Genomic DNA, 18291 nt, shown 5'->3' with positions numbered 1-18291 from the left:
TCCTACAACCATGGGCAATTATCCAGCGACCCCATGCTGATTCTTCGATAATTAAGTCGTATTCTTTATGCTTCAGGAGCCGGCCCACTAAAATACGCTCGATCTGCCCGCCAACCGAGCAGTTGACTGGAATATTTCGCGGCCTGCCAAAAAGCCACGTTACTTTATATGTGAATTTTTGGCTCGCGTTGCCCCATCGTAGGGTGCAACCCAAATCGCGTGACGATTTTTCCATCTCTCTTGTTGTTGGCCATTCAGCATGTGTAGAGACGAAAGCATTGTAAGTTTCGGCTGAAGACTGGGACTTGGTTGGCGAAAAGAAAAAAAAACCGGGTTGCGGAAAGAGCAGACAAAAAAGCCATACGAACAATAATGCCTCCAGGTAAGGTTATTGAACCAATTTCGCGGCCGGCTGGTGAGAACTTGAACTTGGCTGGCGGCCGAAAAATGACGAACCATTTAGTCTTATTCGGTCGGATGTATGTTTGACAGCATGCTTTCTCTTGATGTAACCAAAATTCAGGAAGATGCCATACCTACAATCCCAAAAGACGCACTACATTTTAGATTTTCCCACCATGGCACCTACTAGCGCCAACGACTCAACTGACATCGTCTTTTTTCTCTAATGATAGTATCATAGTTGGCATCCGGATGTAGTTATATAACTACAACCCTAGATGTAGGAATGAGTACAAGATTTGCGGAATGCTTCGCACGCTTATGTTTGAAAATATTTACTACGCACCAGCAATCAACTAAATAGAATTTGGGGTAATATTTCGCTTCATCATGCCACTTCTATTTCGAGCATGTGTCGGTTTGGTGATGGAACTCGGTCATCTTAGTCAGATGCAAAATGAGCGAAGAAATATAAACGATTTTGTTAATAATGCTGATGCTACGTAAATAAAATTACTGTACAGTGTTGAGAAGTCACCATTTGTGATTGGCCATAAGCTTATTATCTATCAATATTCATCAGAAAAACTTGAGCTACTAAGAAACCCCCTTTACAAAAAACAATAAAAAATGAGAATGTTTAAAAAAAAAAAATAAATATAAAAAAATAACAAAAATATAACAAAAAAAATTAAAAAATAAGTTATAAAAAAATTACCGTAAATAGAATTATATATGTTCCCTTCTGAATAGTAAACATAATGAAAAGAGACACAGTCAATCAAAGCAAACATTTATTTGAAAATTTTTAGCTTCGTCGAATGTCAACGTAACTGTGTTCTAAGTTGAATTGACATCTGGGAAGCTATGTTGATTTTCGTTTGGCGAACGATTTTGCTGTAGCTGATATTGGTCTACAAAAATTACCTTCACAAGTCCTTAGTTATTATGGTTAAGTTCTTCGAGAAACCTTCTTGCTTTGACACATACGGCAAGTAGCATGTACAGTAAACGAGTTGAACCGGTGCGGATTGGTTCCACTGAATTAGCTTGAGCAGCTGTGGATGTGGGGAAAACGCATATTTTACAACGGGTTTCATAACAATTTTGTAGGGCTGTAGTGGAATTTCCAGGGGGTGATTATTCTTTTATTATATCATTTTGACGAAAATATATAAATGAAATCAACAAACTCGAAGACAGATACCGTACCAATCATAAAATGTTCTTCTAATGCCATCTATTCTCGAGATAGAAATGCTGATTACAATCGCTAATCCATTCAGTTGGTCAGCCCCGTAACCCACCGAACCGGTTGATGGCTACTTTCCCAAGAGCATTTCATTCACAATTTTCTACGGACTTGTAATCACATCATGATCCGTGTGCGAGCAATTACCAACTGAGAAGCAGCATCTCCGAGATTCCACAAATATTGTCTTACCCTCGATGCTTGCACCATCGTTCTTCTAAAGATGTGGTGGCTGGATGTGCAGCCGTGTCAAGTATGCTACCATTCATCTGGCACAAAGACTGACTAGCACTAGTAGAGTATATAGCGGCTAAAGCTGCAATAACGATAATCAGCAAAAATTTCCAGAGAGGAAGAAAACAACATTAATTAACCTTTTTTTGCACAGTTTACCGGCTGCCGCTCGCGCCGCTGTCAATGAGCAAAAGTACCGTCATGAAGAGGAAGTTAGCGGCAGCCAGCGTAATCGCATCTTGGCCAAGAAAGCAACGCGTCCGCAGTAGGGCAGACGAGACGGGAGTTAAAAAAGTGTCTAGCATAACCTGCCGGAACACGGCACAGTTTCGCCGAGGAGAACCTTCATTAACGCGATGCCACGAAACCATTTCAGCCGATCGGAAGCTGATTACACTGGCCGACAAAATGTTAGAAAAATTAGTCAATTTCATAAATAAAGCTGACAATTTGCGTAGTTTAGTCCCCCTTTCAAACAATGAATTAACGATTATGTAGAGGAAACAGTAAGCTTAAACGTTGACCAGTGTAAATCTTCGACCGCTCGCGGGTGGGATTAACAAATAGGGTGGTGTTAAGAGTTTTTTTAGCAAACTACCAACCTGCATCCTACGGTAGTACTAAAAAAAAGTTGAATCCAGAGATACCACGAAGAAGCGAACATATGTTTGATACGACGCATCTAGGTGGAACATTTCATTGTTTGCTTCTTGCCCTGCAAATTTTGCTCCATCTCATTACAACAAGTTATAGCATATTGATGCAGTACTCGAGTGTGAACAAGTGTAAAAATGTTTGCTGCACTTTTCACCTACCAGTCAACTGAATTGCACTGAAGTAGCGAACGGCGAGAAAAATGCAAAGGAGTGAGGTATTTGTACATTCCCTACTGTTCGTGTGTGTGGTTTCGGGTTTTGCGCCTAATGGCATCTATTTGGAGAAAATTTCTTCCAGCTGGTGGCGAAAGTAGAACAGCAAACCCGAAGAAACGCTGCTATGTAATAAATTGCATAATCAGGCCACACGTACGTGTGTGGTCTGGCACGGCAAAAACATATTGACGCAGTTGTGGAAAATGGGACAAGTGCAAAATTTTACTCCCACGACTTGGTATCAGGCATGTTATTTCCGGTGAATTTACCAGAGGGCATCGCGCGAAACAAGGCACGAATTTGAACTAGCCCAGTACAAGTGGGACGACACACAACAGAAAAATAGAACGTACACCACATACACAGACAGACAGACAAATGTACGTGTACTTACATACAGTGATGGAATTGCACGGTAGCACTGGGAAAACGATGGAAATCATAGAAGCAACTCCTACAAATGTGAAACGAAAACAAAAGAAACAGGATGAATGCACGGGTGACGGTGAGCTGTGATGAAAGGTCATGCAATTGAACGGAAATGATAAGGTGATATGATGATTACGATTGATCGGAGAGAACAGAAAATCGCTAAATGTTGCACATGCAAGTTTAATTGAATTAAACTGTGCCGAGTTTTAGGCCAATGGCATGATGTAGAATTTTCAAGGTAGATCAAGAGAGAAAATATTGCAAAGACATTCTAAACACTTCGCAGAGTGTCTCTGCAAAGTGTCTACTTAGTTCAATATGTATTACAATGGCTATAACATTTATTTTGATAATTATTCGAGAATTGCATAAGTCGTGAGTCTTAAGTCATAAATGGTAAATATAATGCTGTTTAAGTATGGATCTATTTCCTAATTCATAAATTCTGAATTATCTGTACCTGACAGTTTTTTCTTTTCAAAAATATTAAATTTAAGGTATATCAAGTATCACTATAAAATTACCCTTATATAAGTTTTAATTCACATTTCACATTTAATTTTTGATCTGAAAGGTTTGGACTGGAGGGTCTCATAATTTTGGAATGCTCCTTTTGTCAACTAGAACTGGACCATCTTCTCGAGTTAAACAATTTGTTCTACGATACACGCCTGAACTTTAAAACATGTATGGGGCCGTTCTTAAACCACGTGATCATATTTTGATCACTTTTTATACCCCCCGTGGTCTTTCGTGGTGTTTTGATCAACCCCCCCCCCCCCTTGCGACTTTAACCGCATGGTCTTTTCATATGTCAAGTGCCAAAAATTCGCTTGAATTTTTTACATTTTGATTATTAAGCGTTCAGTACATTCTATATTTCTAAAATGCAAAAGCTTCATTCATGACTTGGTGGCAACAATGATTTATAAGTCAGGAAAAAAGACCACGTGGTTATTTCGTTTACTCCCCTACCCCCTTACGTGGTCTTCCGTGGTCTTTTGACAAACCCCCCTCCCCCCCGTCCCCCTCTTTATAACCACGTGGTTTAGGAACGACCCCTATCTTAAGAAAATAAACCTATTAACATAAATATTATTCTCGAAGATCCGATGAAAAAGTTTATTACATAAGACCATATGGTTGAGCAGTCTCTTCAAATATTCGATATTCTTTTAAATGTATATCGGTTTCCACGGTATCAAAAGTGGACGATTATTATTAAGACGATTCGAAAGCACAGTTGGATCGAGATTTCTCGTCACGCGTGGTATTTATTCTAGTAATAAATATTGTGCATATTTATCGACATGGATCCATCTCAGTTCAAACGTTTTCCTCAGCACGAGACTGATGCAAGATATGACCTTGACGGTAATTCAGTAGCCAATGAGCTTACAAATTTCGGTACCGTAGCTGTCGCCCTTGCTTGTAGATGGAAGGAAACTTGGAATTTTTGAAAAGAGATTAAACGAGTTCTTAAATTTTGAGCTGACTACTGATGGAGGAAACACTTTGAAAAAGCATACAAAAGTGAAGCGCTGTAGTTCCCGGCGGATTGAAAAAGTAGAAGATGAAATACTGATTCCAGTAGCGGCTGAGTTGCCAGGTTCAGACTCCCGTACTTTTTGTGCAACGAAATACAGTAGCTTGAAATGAATTCCCTCTGCCAAGTGCAAATCACAGTTAGCCTTTCTCAAGGCCACAAACACATTCTTGAAGTAAATAATGTTCTTACCTTGCAAATGATGAAATATTCGCTTTTCACTAAATGCGATCTTATTTCAACTATCTACTTAGCTAGTTTGCTAGTTTGAAGTAATTGAGCTAAACGACTAATACAAAATTTAACCGCTAGATTAATGCAACTACACAACTCGGAAAATTTGTTCTATAAATATGTTGAGCAAGTCCACGCTACTTCGCAAATCGATTCTGATCGGCCATGCCCGATTTCGCTGAAACTTTGCACAGTTGTTTCCGGTTGATAAAGAGGTCATTCTACACTGTCAGTTCTTCATGTAGACTCACGACTGCTGTTTCAAAAGGGCCTAGCCATAAATGTGACTGATGAATGAAATATTTTGTATCAGAAAATCAGATACCGATCAGAAGGGTTTTAAAAATAAGACGCGTAGAGAGAGCTAGTTTCTCTACATGCAGACGGCATGACGTACAAATACGAAACTCGTTAGTTAGTTGCGATGACTTGGAATACTTTGCCGCTTTCAAGTTTGGATATTATTATCCGATTGTTTCCGCAGCTGTTTCAAACACTTTTTATCATCGAAAGTCCGAACACATTTAATTTTGTACGTAGTGTAATTCATGTTGTTTGCTGGAACTTAACACCAACAGTTATTTCACTTAACCACTTATTTATTCACTTCGAAACTGTTTTATGTATAGTTGTTGCTACTGCTAAGATGCCAATAACCAAAAAGTAATGAAGTTGCGTGTTTGTATGCATTTTAGCAGGGGAACATACAAGCAAGAGCCGCGTTGCATGTGTGAGCGAGACATCATCTGCTGTGTTTGTATTGATGCAGCGATCTAATTCATTTAAGTCACGAACAAGTCATTTAAGTCACGATTAAGTCTGGGATTGGGGATTTGCGGGTTCAAGTTGGGAGATTGCGGGTTCAAGTCCCGTCGGTATATTTTTCCAAATCTGTCACATTTTTCCAGTTCGCTCATTTTTCGCTTTCCCTACTGCACACATTGTCTCATTAATGAACTTGAATGTTAACGGATAGAAGCCGTTGTTCAAAATAGAAATTTATTTCGAATAATAAAATAAACTTTTGCGTGTAGCTATAGCAGCTATTTGGCTGGGAAATAATATAGGTAGGTATGATAGCATGGCAGGTATAATCGATTAAATAGTTAATTTTACCACAAAAACAGCGCGTTGGATTTGTATCATGCTCTTAGCGAAGATTTATAACAACAACAGAAAAAAAAATCCTCAAAACTATGTTCTGAGTGAAAATAATAAAAAATTCAAATGTTCATAACTTTTTTGTTTTTCATATTACCATCACCAAATTTTGAAAGATAGTAGTACATATTGCCGTCTTCAATGCGAATGTTTGGCCCAGAAAAAAAAATATTTTTACGGTGTATATATTTTTTTAGAATCGCAATTTCATTACCTACAACGTTGCTGAAGACACCATTTAAATCAAACAAGTCGTTTTTCTGATACAAAATATTTTATGCATCAGTCACATTTTTGAATAGAGCCCAGCGTTGGCCGATACCGTAGCGATGCTTTCGGTATCGTTACCCAGAGGGATACTTTTGTCCCGATATTTTCGCGATACTCAAGGGAAAATCCTAGTATGGGTGCGCGAATACGACCAATCGAATTAATATCTTCTACAAACAGCACAAAAATTTGATTTGCGCACATTTTATAAAAGACACCAACATGATTGGATATGCCCACGCACTTTAAAGACGGTTTGCATGCTTCTAGCGAGAAAAATTCTCCCGAAATTGGGTTGTGTAGCTATTCACGGATTTCCGATTTTTATGTATGATCTGAAAAAGTGTAATTTTTCGAGCAAAACGTGACTTTTTAAAACTTTATATCATTATCCTTCGATTTTTAAATGAAGAATAAAAATTCACTCTAAATCGCTACAATAACAGTTGATATATGGGCGTACTGTCGATTTTGAGCAGATTTCGAGCAGTTTTAAATCGTGATTTAAAAAGCGAAGGACAACGATAGATTTTTTTTTTAAATCACGTTTTACTTAGAAAATTCAGATCTTTCAGATGATAGAAGAAACTGATATAGCTATTCACGGATTTATGATTTTTATATATTAACTGAAAGAGTGTAATTTTATGAGCAAAACATAATTTTTTAAAATTTTTAATCATTGTCCTTCGAAATCTACTAGGGGTGTGCGAAACTGGCTTTTCTGGTGTCGAAACGAAACGAAACGAAATTAACCCTTAATTTCGGTTTCGCCAAATTAGTCGAAACGAAATCAAGGTGGATTTCGAGTTCTCGAGACGAAACGAAATTGGTCTCTAAATTTCGCGAAATTTCGAAAAATAAAATAAATGATTCTGAAACATAGCATTACAATGATTTGAAACGTTGGAGCGTACGCTAACGAAGTACCCTTCAGTAGCTGATCGCAAGGTAGGTAGGCACCTTGTCGACGAAGAGTAACGTAGGTATTCAGATATCGATAAACCGACAATGACGAGAAAATCAAAAATGTTAAAAACTGAAATCTTGATGCATTCATTTATACAGGTTATATTGCAGGTAATAGTAACGCGATAGATACAAATGATATAAAGGTCAAACTCGAAATGTCTTTGTAAATAATAATTTAATAAGCTTCTGAACTGATTCTTTTGGTTTGAATGCAACTATGTTTAAAATAGTAATCCTTCTTTCATAGCACTTTCATCATTCAAAATCCAAGTTTTGTCCTAGAGCTCGCACTGGAAAAGATGAAAGATGGTAGGTAGGATTTCCTGTGAGTTTTGGTGTCCCTAGCAAAGATAACTTTTCCAAAGAGTTTTTCCCTATGCAAACGTAAAAGCGACGAATCCGATAAGCAATTCCTCGGTGGCCTTCTGATGCATTTCTGCATTCTCTAAAAGCTGTCAAATTCACAGGAATGGTTGTAAAGCTGTAAAACCTTTGGGGGGCAACCATTTTTAGCTTTAGGGCAACTTTTTTTTCGCTTTTGTCGACCAGTGTTATTGAATTTTTTTTAACACCGTTTAGTCAGACTAGACTAAGTGACATCTTTATCAATTCGAGGAAAACAAAATTTAAGTTAACTATTCTGTAAACTTTGAAGTTTTCAATATGTTTGCACATTTTTTAATATAACTTAAAATTACTTTTTAACTGAGCAGTTCCACAAAAAATGTCCAAGTTTCAATATTTTTTGTCATTTTAGATTTGGCTTAAACTTTGCATAAACGTTTCTATAGGCTGAGAAGCTATTTAAAATGCTATTTCGGGAGGATTATTGTGATTATAAATATTTTCAGAGCCAAAAGTTTTTTGATCAGTGTGACGTCTCTAGAAAAGTTTTAGATAGTAATTTTATCTTTCCGATAAAAAAAAAATCAAAAATTTAATTTTTTTAATGTGAAAGAAACATTAAAATTAATATAAAAAAGCTTATTTTCAAAAATCTTATGTTTTTTGTATAAAAATTACAAAAAAAAATACCGAAGCGATGTCTTCAATAAAAAAAGTTAAATTTTTTCAAAAAAAAAAAATTTCTCAACATGTTTATTTTTGGAGGGACAATATTTTTATCTACAACTTTGCCAAAGGCACTATGCCAATCAAACCAACTGTTTCGATTATAAAAATATTTTAATTACCCACAGAGTGCCCAATTGGAGATTAAATTATTTTTTCAGCTAAATCGGTTTGTTTGACTGGCGTAACTAGTGTCTCTGGTAAGGTTGTAGAAAATAATTTTGTCCTAAAAAAATATGCCCTGTGAGTTTCGGCGACACCAAAAAAAAAATCCATTTGGGACCATTCCTAAACTACGTGGTCATATTTTGATCCCTTTTATACCCTCCTACTCTCCCGTGTTCTTTCGTGGTCTTTTGTTTTGTGATCTTATTCTGCAAATATATGTGGGTCATTCCATGTCAAGTGATCAGGCAAATGCAACGACCCTCTCCGATTCGCTTCAAAATGACTAAAATGACTTGTTCTAGGTCGAAACTGAAAAATCCAGAGTATTGGGTTAATCGGACACCCCCCCACCAATTGCGGGGCCCTCCAATTTTGTATTTTTTGATAAAAAGTCATTTTCCATGTTTTGGAAAAACATCATATCTCAAAGGCCGTAAGAGCTACAGACAATATTAGATAAATTAAATTAGATTTTAAAGGTTTTTAAATTTACAATCGAATGGCATCATCAGATTTTGCAAACAGTGTTGCCAATATTGATATTTTTACGTTTAAAAACTAAAACTTCGTTTATCTCAAAACACCTTCTATTTTCTTTTAAATCTGATGTCACCAATGTGTTCAGCGGAAAATTTTACAAAAGAATCACCTATCCACAAAATGCAATATGCGCCGTTGCGGAGATATTCAACTTTTAAGATAACGAGTTCGTTAAATTTCAACAATACGCCTACAAATGCGACAAGCCTTATTAAAACGTATCCCAAACTAAATCACCGCTTCAAATCTCAAAAAGTGGTTTCTCATATTCTACTTGATGGTACCTGAATTAACAGCCATTAAAGTACAACGTGCGTTTCATTAATTATAATTATTTAACAAGTTTGTCAGAAAATAACGTTTGATTTTTGTAGCACGTGACGACTTTTGTTTAACTTTTGGCGTTACATTGAAATAGGTACCCGGTCAGAGCTTGACAATGTCTTCATTAAAATGGTAACGTCAGCTTGAGGTGTCGCCGAATGCATTCCTCGGATCCCTGGAACAGATTTAATTGAATCTAACCTGGCAGCACTGACAACTGGTGGATTTTATTGCTCGTTTTATCAGAAATTTGAAATTTTTCTTTGAGTTGCCGAACCATTTCCTCTCCAGCACTTTCTAGACCTTCATTTTGCTGACTAGAAACAGCCTCAAAAGATTTTTTCTAAGGTTTTGATGCCTTTAGCAGTTTTTCTCTACTGTATTTATTCGATCGTTTGACCTTCGACTCACTAACGGGTGATTGACCAAGAGATTGCAAAACCATGTTAAGGCAAACCAGCTGTGTCTTTACTATACAAGTAAACGATTAAAACAGGTTCAAAACAATTTCAAATAAAACAAAACAATAATGACATCGCAGAAGTGAGCTAATCACTTCATTTCCAACATTTTCATGTTGTAAAGAATATAGTGTGAAAAATCCTTTACCTCCGCTCATGCGGAGTTTCCAATTCTTCAGCTAAATGATCCAACACACCAGTATCTATAACAAGGAAATAATGACTGTTAACTATAATGCTTGTAACAATACTTGTGCTGAGGTATACTATTTTCATCGATTGCTACACCTGTTTCCTGATCCATCATTCTATCTTGCGAATTAATCCTTACAACCTCCGCTCTCAGTGCTGCATCATATTGGATGCATGTCTTTCGACCTTCTACTATTTCCTGATTGTTTTCATGAAACCTGTCATGAAAACATGACGAAATGATTATTAAATTTTTCTTACGAGCACCGCCATGGCAATTCAGCGGATTGCAGCATTGTTTCTGTCTAGCTGCAAAATATTGGCCAAACTGTTTTTCGTGCCTTCCGCATATAGTTTTCAAACGTTGAACACCAAACTTTGAACAAAATCCATTTTCGTGATGTTAAGTGCGATCGATTGTGATTTTCAGCTGTACACTTACTTTTTAAACTCCAACCTATTGAACACACCATTTTTTTCACTGTCGTGAAAGCTCAAATCAACTTGCGTATGTTTTGACGGCAACCACGTTATGAAAACACAGGAATAAACCATCAAAAAGGCCATGAGAAACCCACACTTGAGATGTGAAATAGTGCTTTTGTTTCGAGTGCGTTTCAACATTTGGTTACATTTGTTGTGTGAATTTAACGAACTCGTTATCTTAAAAGTGGAATATCTCCACAACGGCGCATATTGCATTTTGTGGATAGGTGATTCTTATGTAAAATTTTCCGCTGAACACATTGGTGACATCAGATTTAAAAAAAAAATGGGGTTGTTTTGAGATAAACGAAGTTTTAGTTTTTAAACGTGAAAATATCAATATTGGCAACACTGTTTGCAAAATCTGATGATGCCATTCGATTGTAAATTTAAAAACCTTAAAAATCGGTATCTAATATTGTTTGTAGCTCTTACGGCCTCTGAGATATGATGTTTTTCCAAAACATGGAAAATGATTTTTTGTCAAAATATACAAAATCGGAGGGCCTCGCAATTGGAGGGGGGTTGTCCGATTAACCCAAAACTCTGGATTTTTCAGTTTTGACCTAAAACAAGTCATTTTATTCATTTTGAAGCGAATCGGAGAGGGTCGTTGCATTTGCCTGATCACTTGACATGGAATGACCCATGTACAATAAAGTATGAAAAATTTATAAAAAAATGAAGGTTTAAGAAAACGGATTATTAGTTACTGCGCAAATAGTAAATAGAATTTTCAGTAATATCATTTTATCAAAACCAAAATAACAAATAGATAATGGTTGTTTAATTTTTATTAATATTTCATTGTCTTTAACAAATATAACAATTTCCTTACCTGAAAGTAATTTAAAATACGCTATTCTGTTGAGTATATTCAAAATGATTTTTTATTTGTTGTTGAGTATCAAAATAAATGAAATTTGTTTAAGCAGTTTGATCTTAACTTAGTTTTTTTAAATAAATTACAAAGTTTTGGAATGTCGAACAATATATAAACATCTTTCTTTCTTCCTTCAGTTCACGAACATCCAGGTCTTATATATTTTTTTGAGGACCAAAACGTTGATTTTTTTTACCGGTCGTTGAGTTCCAGGAAAAATGTCATAAATCCCGACGCATTGCAAAATAGAACTATTATTCTAAAGAAGCAAATGCCATATAAGACAAAGCCTGTTTAAAAAAAAAAAAAATTTCTTTGTTCGGATAAATTTGAAATATGTTTCGAAAATTTGATTACAGTTAATTGCTGACAACTCTCAAACTTTCCGTGACACTTATCAATTATTAAGTCGTGTCAAATAAATTTATTAATTAAAAAATTGCGAAAGCTTCGTCTTATGTGGTCCCCGTGGTTCTGTGGTTAGTGATGTCGGTCGGCTAGCTCTCCCACACGGTTGTGATATCGGGTTCGATTCCCGATCAGGTCGAGGAACTTTTCGAGCTAGAAATATATTCGACTCAGCACTGGGGCACGGTGTATCGTTGTACTTATCCTACAACATGCAAAATGTGCCGAAAACAATATCGATAACGAATTCTCTCAACTAATCTAGTTGATCGAGACCGCATTAGCCCCCAGGCTAGCGTGCGATATTGTTTATTGTTGTTCGTCTTGACTGAGTGGCAATAATAAATTATATGTCAGAAAAAAGACTACGTGGTCTATTCGTTAACCCCCACACCCCCCGCGTGATATTTCGTGGTCTTTTGATAACCCCCCCCCTCCCCCCGTCTCCCTATATATGGCTACGTGGTTTGGGAACGGCCCCTTTGAAACAAACCAAAAATTATTTTTCTTTCAACCAATCAACAGTTAGAATGGAATGTTGTAATGCAACAAACAAATAATTTTCTCTTTACTCAACTAAGTTGTTCGTAATCATCCTCGTTCTCTTATTTCTCGTTCTTTCTATCCTTTCTTTTCTTCTACCTTGTATATTCGTCAAGTGCAAAGTCAGAATCACTTTTATGCTATAATCTGAACTTGTTTTTGACATTGTGAAATTTTGTGCCCCCTAAAACGAGAGTAACATTTCTCAGTTATGTGTTCAACGAGAGCGAACCATGTACTTTTTATTCATTCATTAATAAAGTATACTTTTTTGGTTACACATTTTTGATAAGGTACCTGGCAATTTTGAAACCTATGCTGACTTTGAAGTCAGAGTGTTTTGAAACAATACTAAAAACTCAGGCAATTACAACTTTTTCTGCTTGACACATCGATCACTCTGTCTGCACACTATAAGGCATGATATCTGGTCAGCCTAGTGATAGCAATGAACTATTTGAAAAAAAATCACAGGAGGGTTGTGTGCAAAGCCACGACCGCAAGGTTGAAGTAGAATACTTTTACACAGCTTTACTTACGGCTGTACATTAACCTACGGCCGGGCGAATCGGTTCGCGCCGCTTTTCGCGTTTAGCGCACGGCCAACACAATAGAAGGCCTAATGCGCACGGCCAACACAATAGAAAGGTGTTTTCACATTGAAAATTAGACACGGATTTACTGGAGTAAGTGTTGGCAAATGCATCTACCGCTAATACCGCCGCTATCGTAAGTTTCATGTGGGAAATAATATCAACAACGAAAAATGACGCGCGTCTAAGCACACCCGAACTGTTTCGCCGTGCCGCTTCCATTTACTTCCTTATAACATCGGCCTCATGGAAGTACTGGCAGCACCTACCGCTGAGGCTGTTACCATACTGCTACGGGTACCCAAAACTATTAACTCTTCAAATTAAATGTTTTGTTTGTCCTCAAAAAAAACAGTTGTTCAATTCCAAATCGGATATATCGCATCTCTGTAATATTACCGACAGTAATATTATTCTGAACAAAATGATCCAACTTTTCCATTAGAGGAAGTGCCGGCTGATGTACGGCAAAAATCTCGCCCGATCGCTCGCGTTGGCGTTCGTTCTCAGGCAAAGGCCTGAGACGTGGTAACCAACCACAGGGCAAGTGATTTGTTTAATTTGAAGGCAGCCACAGGCGCAACCCGGAGGTCCATCCAGCTCACCTTCCGACTAATGAATGTAGCTAGTTTTCCCAGAAAAACTCTTTTATAGTCGAAGGGTGCTACGAAATAGGCCACGCCTTTCAGTTCAGTTGTTCCATTCCGTAATGTTCTTCAGACAAATTATTTCACAACTCGCATATGATTTTTGTATCCAGCGAATAAACACCGATGGTGCTCTCACACACGCAACGGTTTTAACCCGTATCTTATTGCGATTTGTAACATCAAGCGATTTCGTTTGATAGCTGTTGCGTGTTGCATCATGTTGCAACTTGGCAGCTGGGAGACGACCAAATTCTGTTCATGCTGATTGATTGAATCGACTTCATATTAGCTCTGCATAGTCGATCTAACTGCTTTTGTGAATGTGTTCTAATAGGGCAGTTTATTATTCAAAATCGGTTATTAGTATATTATTCAAAGTCGGCAGGGGCAGCCTTTGCGCTGCCCCTGCCGTGGGGCGTTTACTAAATAAAGTAAAAATTAGACAACTACAACAGAATTTGATTGCATCCCGCACAGAATGTCCGCTTGTGTTGATGCCAGAAAATTATTAACCTTCAATTACTTGTTTATTTGCCTTGAAAAGGCATTTTGCGGTTCAAAATCGGTTGCTGATCGCAACCTTTGAGCTGCCCTAACAGGGAGGCAATTAAGATACACGGACAACATGCACTGTGGAAGTGATTTCACATTCAGTGAATTAGACGGGCGTGACAGATTTAAATTGCTAGGATCCAACATAGAATGCTTGCTTACGTTGTCAAAAAATTATTAACTTTCAATGACTTGTTTATTTGCCTTGAAAAAAGCATTTTGATGTTCAAAATTGGATTTCCTGATGGCAATCTTCACGCTGCCCCAACACGGGGGGAATAATGGCAGTCTGGCGACAAACGCTGAGATGAACCGCGCTGCTCCTGAGACGTGGTGACCAACCACAGGGCTAGTGCTGCTGCTAAGGAAGGGCGACTGCTGTTGTCGCTGTCTAGAACTATTTTGAGCGGCTTCGGCTGAAACAGGCTCTTATATAGGCCAAATAGCATGTTATAAATTGCAAGGTATATGATTCTGTCGACCGTGCTTGGGAAGCAATCATATAACGACCAATCAGAGGTCGAATTTTTCGTTTTGACAAGGTTTGACTACTTTCAATAGTACAATAGTGCGAATGATAAAATTACAATTATCTTCTTTTGGGAAGAATCTTAGAAGATTTTCCAATCTATTGCTGCAAGAACGAAGGAAATCCATCGAATACTAACCGATTTATTAGCATTTGAAATTGGACATATTTTTCACTTTTTTCGGTTTTAGATTTTCATTTCACATCCCTATGTAGCCGAACTTCCTGAGAGAAGTATTCTACTTCAACACATTTAAATACACTACGGTGTGCGAAGAGGAGTCCTCTTACACAGAGAAATCCGAAAAAGCGCTTAAAAATTTTTACAAGTCGAGTAGCATAGAACATTTTGCCTGTAAGATAGAGCTTCAGAGTTTTAGTTTTGACAGAAATTGCTATGCCCTCCTAAACGAAAGACAAAAAGTGACCTCTTTAATCTTGTGCGCTGCAAATATAACCACATTTTGATGTACGTAAAAGATGCGTAAAATTTATTCCTACAAACAAATTACTAGATACCTTGTAGCGCATTTGGACGGCTTCATATTCCTCGAATATGACTTCAGTGATGACATGAATTTTATGCTCTGCGTGAATAAAAAATACCTCCCGCATGATGTTACGGTTTTGTCTTTAGAAACAAAAATTACCGGCTGAGAGTTTATTCTACTATGTCTGACTTAGTATACCAGATATCTGTTGAGATATATTCAATTTAATTTATAGTCGCAATGAGCACAAACCAAAATAATGTAATAACCTGCATCGGAAATTTGGTCCGAAACTTCGCGAAATTTCGTAATCGTCGAAATTGGAAGATTAATTTCGCGAAATTTTAGGTGGAATTTAGCGAAATTCAACGAAATTTTTCGGCAATTTCGCGAAACCGAAATTTCGCGAAATTTCGGGAAATTTCGAGTTTTGCGAAATTATACGAAATCATTCGAAATCTCGCACAGCCTTAAAATCTACTATATAAAAATGGAATTCCGTAACGCTTGATCTTATTGATATTATTCCCTCCGTCTCTGTGGTGTACAGTATTCATCATCATTTAAAATCGTTCTAAATCAGAAAAACAAGCGGTGACATAAAGGTTTTTTAACTGGAAAATGTTCGCTGATGTTCAGGAAAGATATTTGGAGAAAAATAATTAGTATCTCATTACTACAATTTGAGATATTTTTCACAAAACTACGTAAAACATGCAAAATTATGACTTTTTAAGCTGAATTTGCCTCTAAATCAAAATTCAAAGTGATGACATGTGATTCTTTTTTCATTAAAATGTTTGTAAATGTTCAGGAAAGACATTCGAGGAAAAATAATTAGTATCTGATTACTAAAACTTGAGATATTATTCACAAAACTACGTAAAACATGCAAAATTATGACTTTTCAAGCTGAATTTGCCTCTAAATCAAAATTTAAAGCGATGACATGTGATTATTTTTTCATTAAAATGTTTTTTGATGTTCAGGAAAGACATTTGAGGAAAAATAATTAGTATCTGATTACTGAAACTTGAGATATTATTCACAAAACTACGTAAAGAAATGCAAGATTATGACTTTTCAAGCTAAATTTGCCTCTAAATCAAAATTCAAAGGGATGACATGTGATTCTTTCTTCATTGAAATGTATGTTAATATTCAGGAAAGACATTTAAGGAAGAATAATTAATAGCTGTTACTAAAATTTGAGATATTATTCACAAAACTACGTGAAAAAAAAACAAAATTATGACTTTTTAAGCTGAATTTGCGTCTAAATCAAAATTCAAAGCAATGACATGTGATTCTTTATTCATTAAAATGTTTGTAATGTTAAGGAAAGACATTCGAGAAAAAAAATTAGTATCTCATTACTAAAACTTGAGATATTATTCACAAAACTACGTAAAACATGCAAAATTGTGACTTTTTGAGCTAAATTTACCACTAAACTAAAATTCAAAGCGATGACATGGGATAGTTTTTTCATTAAAATGTTTGTAAATGTTCAGAAAAGACATTTGAGGAAAAATAATTGATAGCTTATTACTAAAACTTGAAATATAATTCACAAAACTACGTAAGACATGCAAAATTATGACTTTTTATACTCAATTCGTCTCCAAATCAAAACTCAAAGAGATGACATGTGAATTTTTTTTATTAAAAAGTTCGTTGATGTTCAAGAAAGACATTCGAGTAAAAATAACAGGTATTTGATCACTAAAGCTCGAGATAATAATCACAAAACTACGTGAAACCTGCGAAATCAAGACTTTTCATATTGAATTTGCCTCTAAATCAAAATTCGAATCTATAATCTGTGGTTTTTTTAAAGATGAAATTAAGGGAAAATAATGAGTACCTGATCATTTGAAATTAAAATAATTTTAATAAAACTACGTGAAAAATGCAAAACCTAGATTTTTAGGCTTAATTTGTCTCTAAATCATAATTCAAAGCGATGACATGTGATTTTTTTCAATGAAATGTTCGTTCATGCTCAGGAATGACATTTGAGAAGAAATGTTAGGTATCTGATTACTGAAAATGTAGATATTATTCACAAAACTAAACGTGCAAAATCATGAATATTTAGGCTCAATTTGTCTGCATATCCAAATTCAAAGCTATGATATGTGATTGTTTTCCAATAAAATGTTAGTTAATGTTCAGGAAAGACATTTGAGAAAAAATAACACGTCAAAAGTTTACATACAAAGAAACACCTTAAAATACTCTCTTTGATTTTTTTTTTGAAAAACATATAATACATGCAAAACTTTGACTTTTCAAGCATAAGCTAAAATCGCATCTAAATCAAAAATCAAAACGATGACATGTGATTTTTCTTTCAATAAAATGTTCGTTGTTTCTTTAACATTTCCAAATATGTTTTTTGCAGAAAAATCCATGTTTTGAATCAGTGCGATTCGAGCATAAAAAATTTAAGTTTCTGATGTATTCGTAGATTTGTGAATAATAACACATTACGGGATTCGATTTACTTTTTTACCTTTACCCAAACTAGATCTTGGAACATTTAGCTGGAGGAAAGGTCCCATTTCATTGGTTTGAACATAGATTCAGAGGCGGCTTCAGCATTGAAAGTCTTTTTTTATTTTCTACATAGTTATGTGGATTAAAGCACAATTGTTAGTTATCAGAAAACCTTCACTTCTTCTCAGACGTGTTCCTTGGACACCAACAAACATTTTCGTTTTGAAAAAAATCACAAGCATCTCTTTAGATTCCATCATAGAGGAGAAATAAGCATGAATGGTCATGCTCAATTCTTCTTGCTTACTTTAATTTCCTAAAAAGAGGTTTTACTGTAAACGATTGTCAAATAGCCCGAATACCACCCAGTATAGGTATATTCGAAACTGGGATGACTCCACACAAACTTTTCCAAAACGGCGGCTTCCGGCTTCAGAAAAATAACCTAAAGTGGTATTTGGCCAACCATTTCAATAATTCCGAAAGTGGAACTCCATACCTCGTTTGGAAATCCGATATGGCG

At 36.1% G+C, this 18291-nt stretch overlaps 1 protein-coding gene across 5 annotated transcripts in view; it reads right to left on the bottom strand.

Annotated features, from left to right (window-relative positions):
• LOC129732956 (protein spire) overlaps positions 1-18291 on the bottom strand; it is a 308435-nt gene that overhangs the window by 83715 nt on the left and 206429 nt on the right. For 4 of the 5 annotated variants that reach the window (XM_055694434.1, XM_055694435.1, XM_055694437.1 and 1 more), the window contains one exon: positions 3155-3214. The exons of the other annotated variant lie outside the window; for it this stretch is intronic. In XM_055694434.1, coding sequence (XP_055550409.1) covers positions 3155-3214 — 60 coding nt within the window. The remainder of the gene's footprint in view (positions 1-3154; positions 3215-18291) is intronic. 5 annotated transcript variants of the gene reach the window in all.

The sequence above is a fragment of the Wyeomyia smithii genome, chromosome 3, assembly GCF_029784165.1.
Source record: "Wyeomyia smithii strain HCP4-BCI-WySm-NY-G18 chromosome 3, ASM2978416v1, whole genome shotgun sequence".
Taxonomy (NCBI): Eukaryota; Metazoa; Arthropoda; class Insecta; order Diptera; family Culicidae; genus Wyeomyia; species Wyeomyia smithii.
This window is presented reverse-complemented; position numbering and strand designations above follow the sequence as displayed.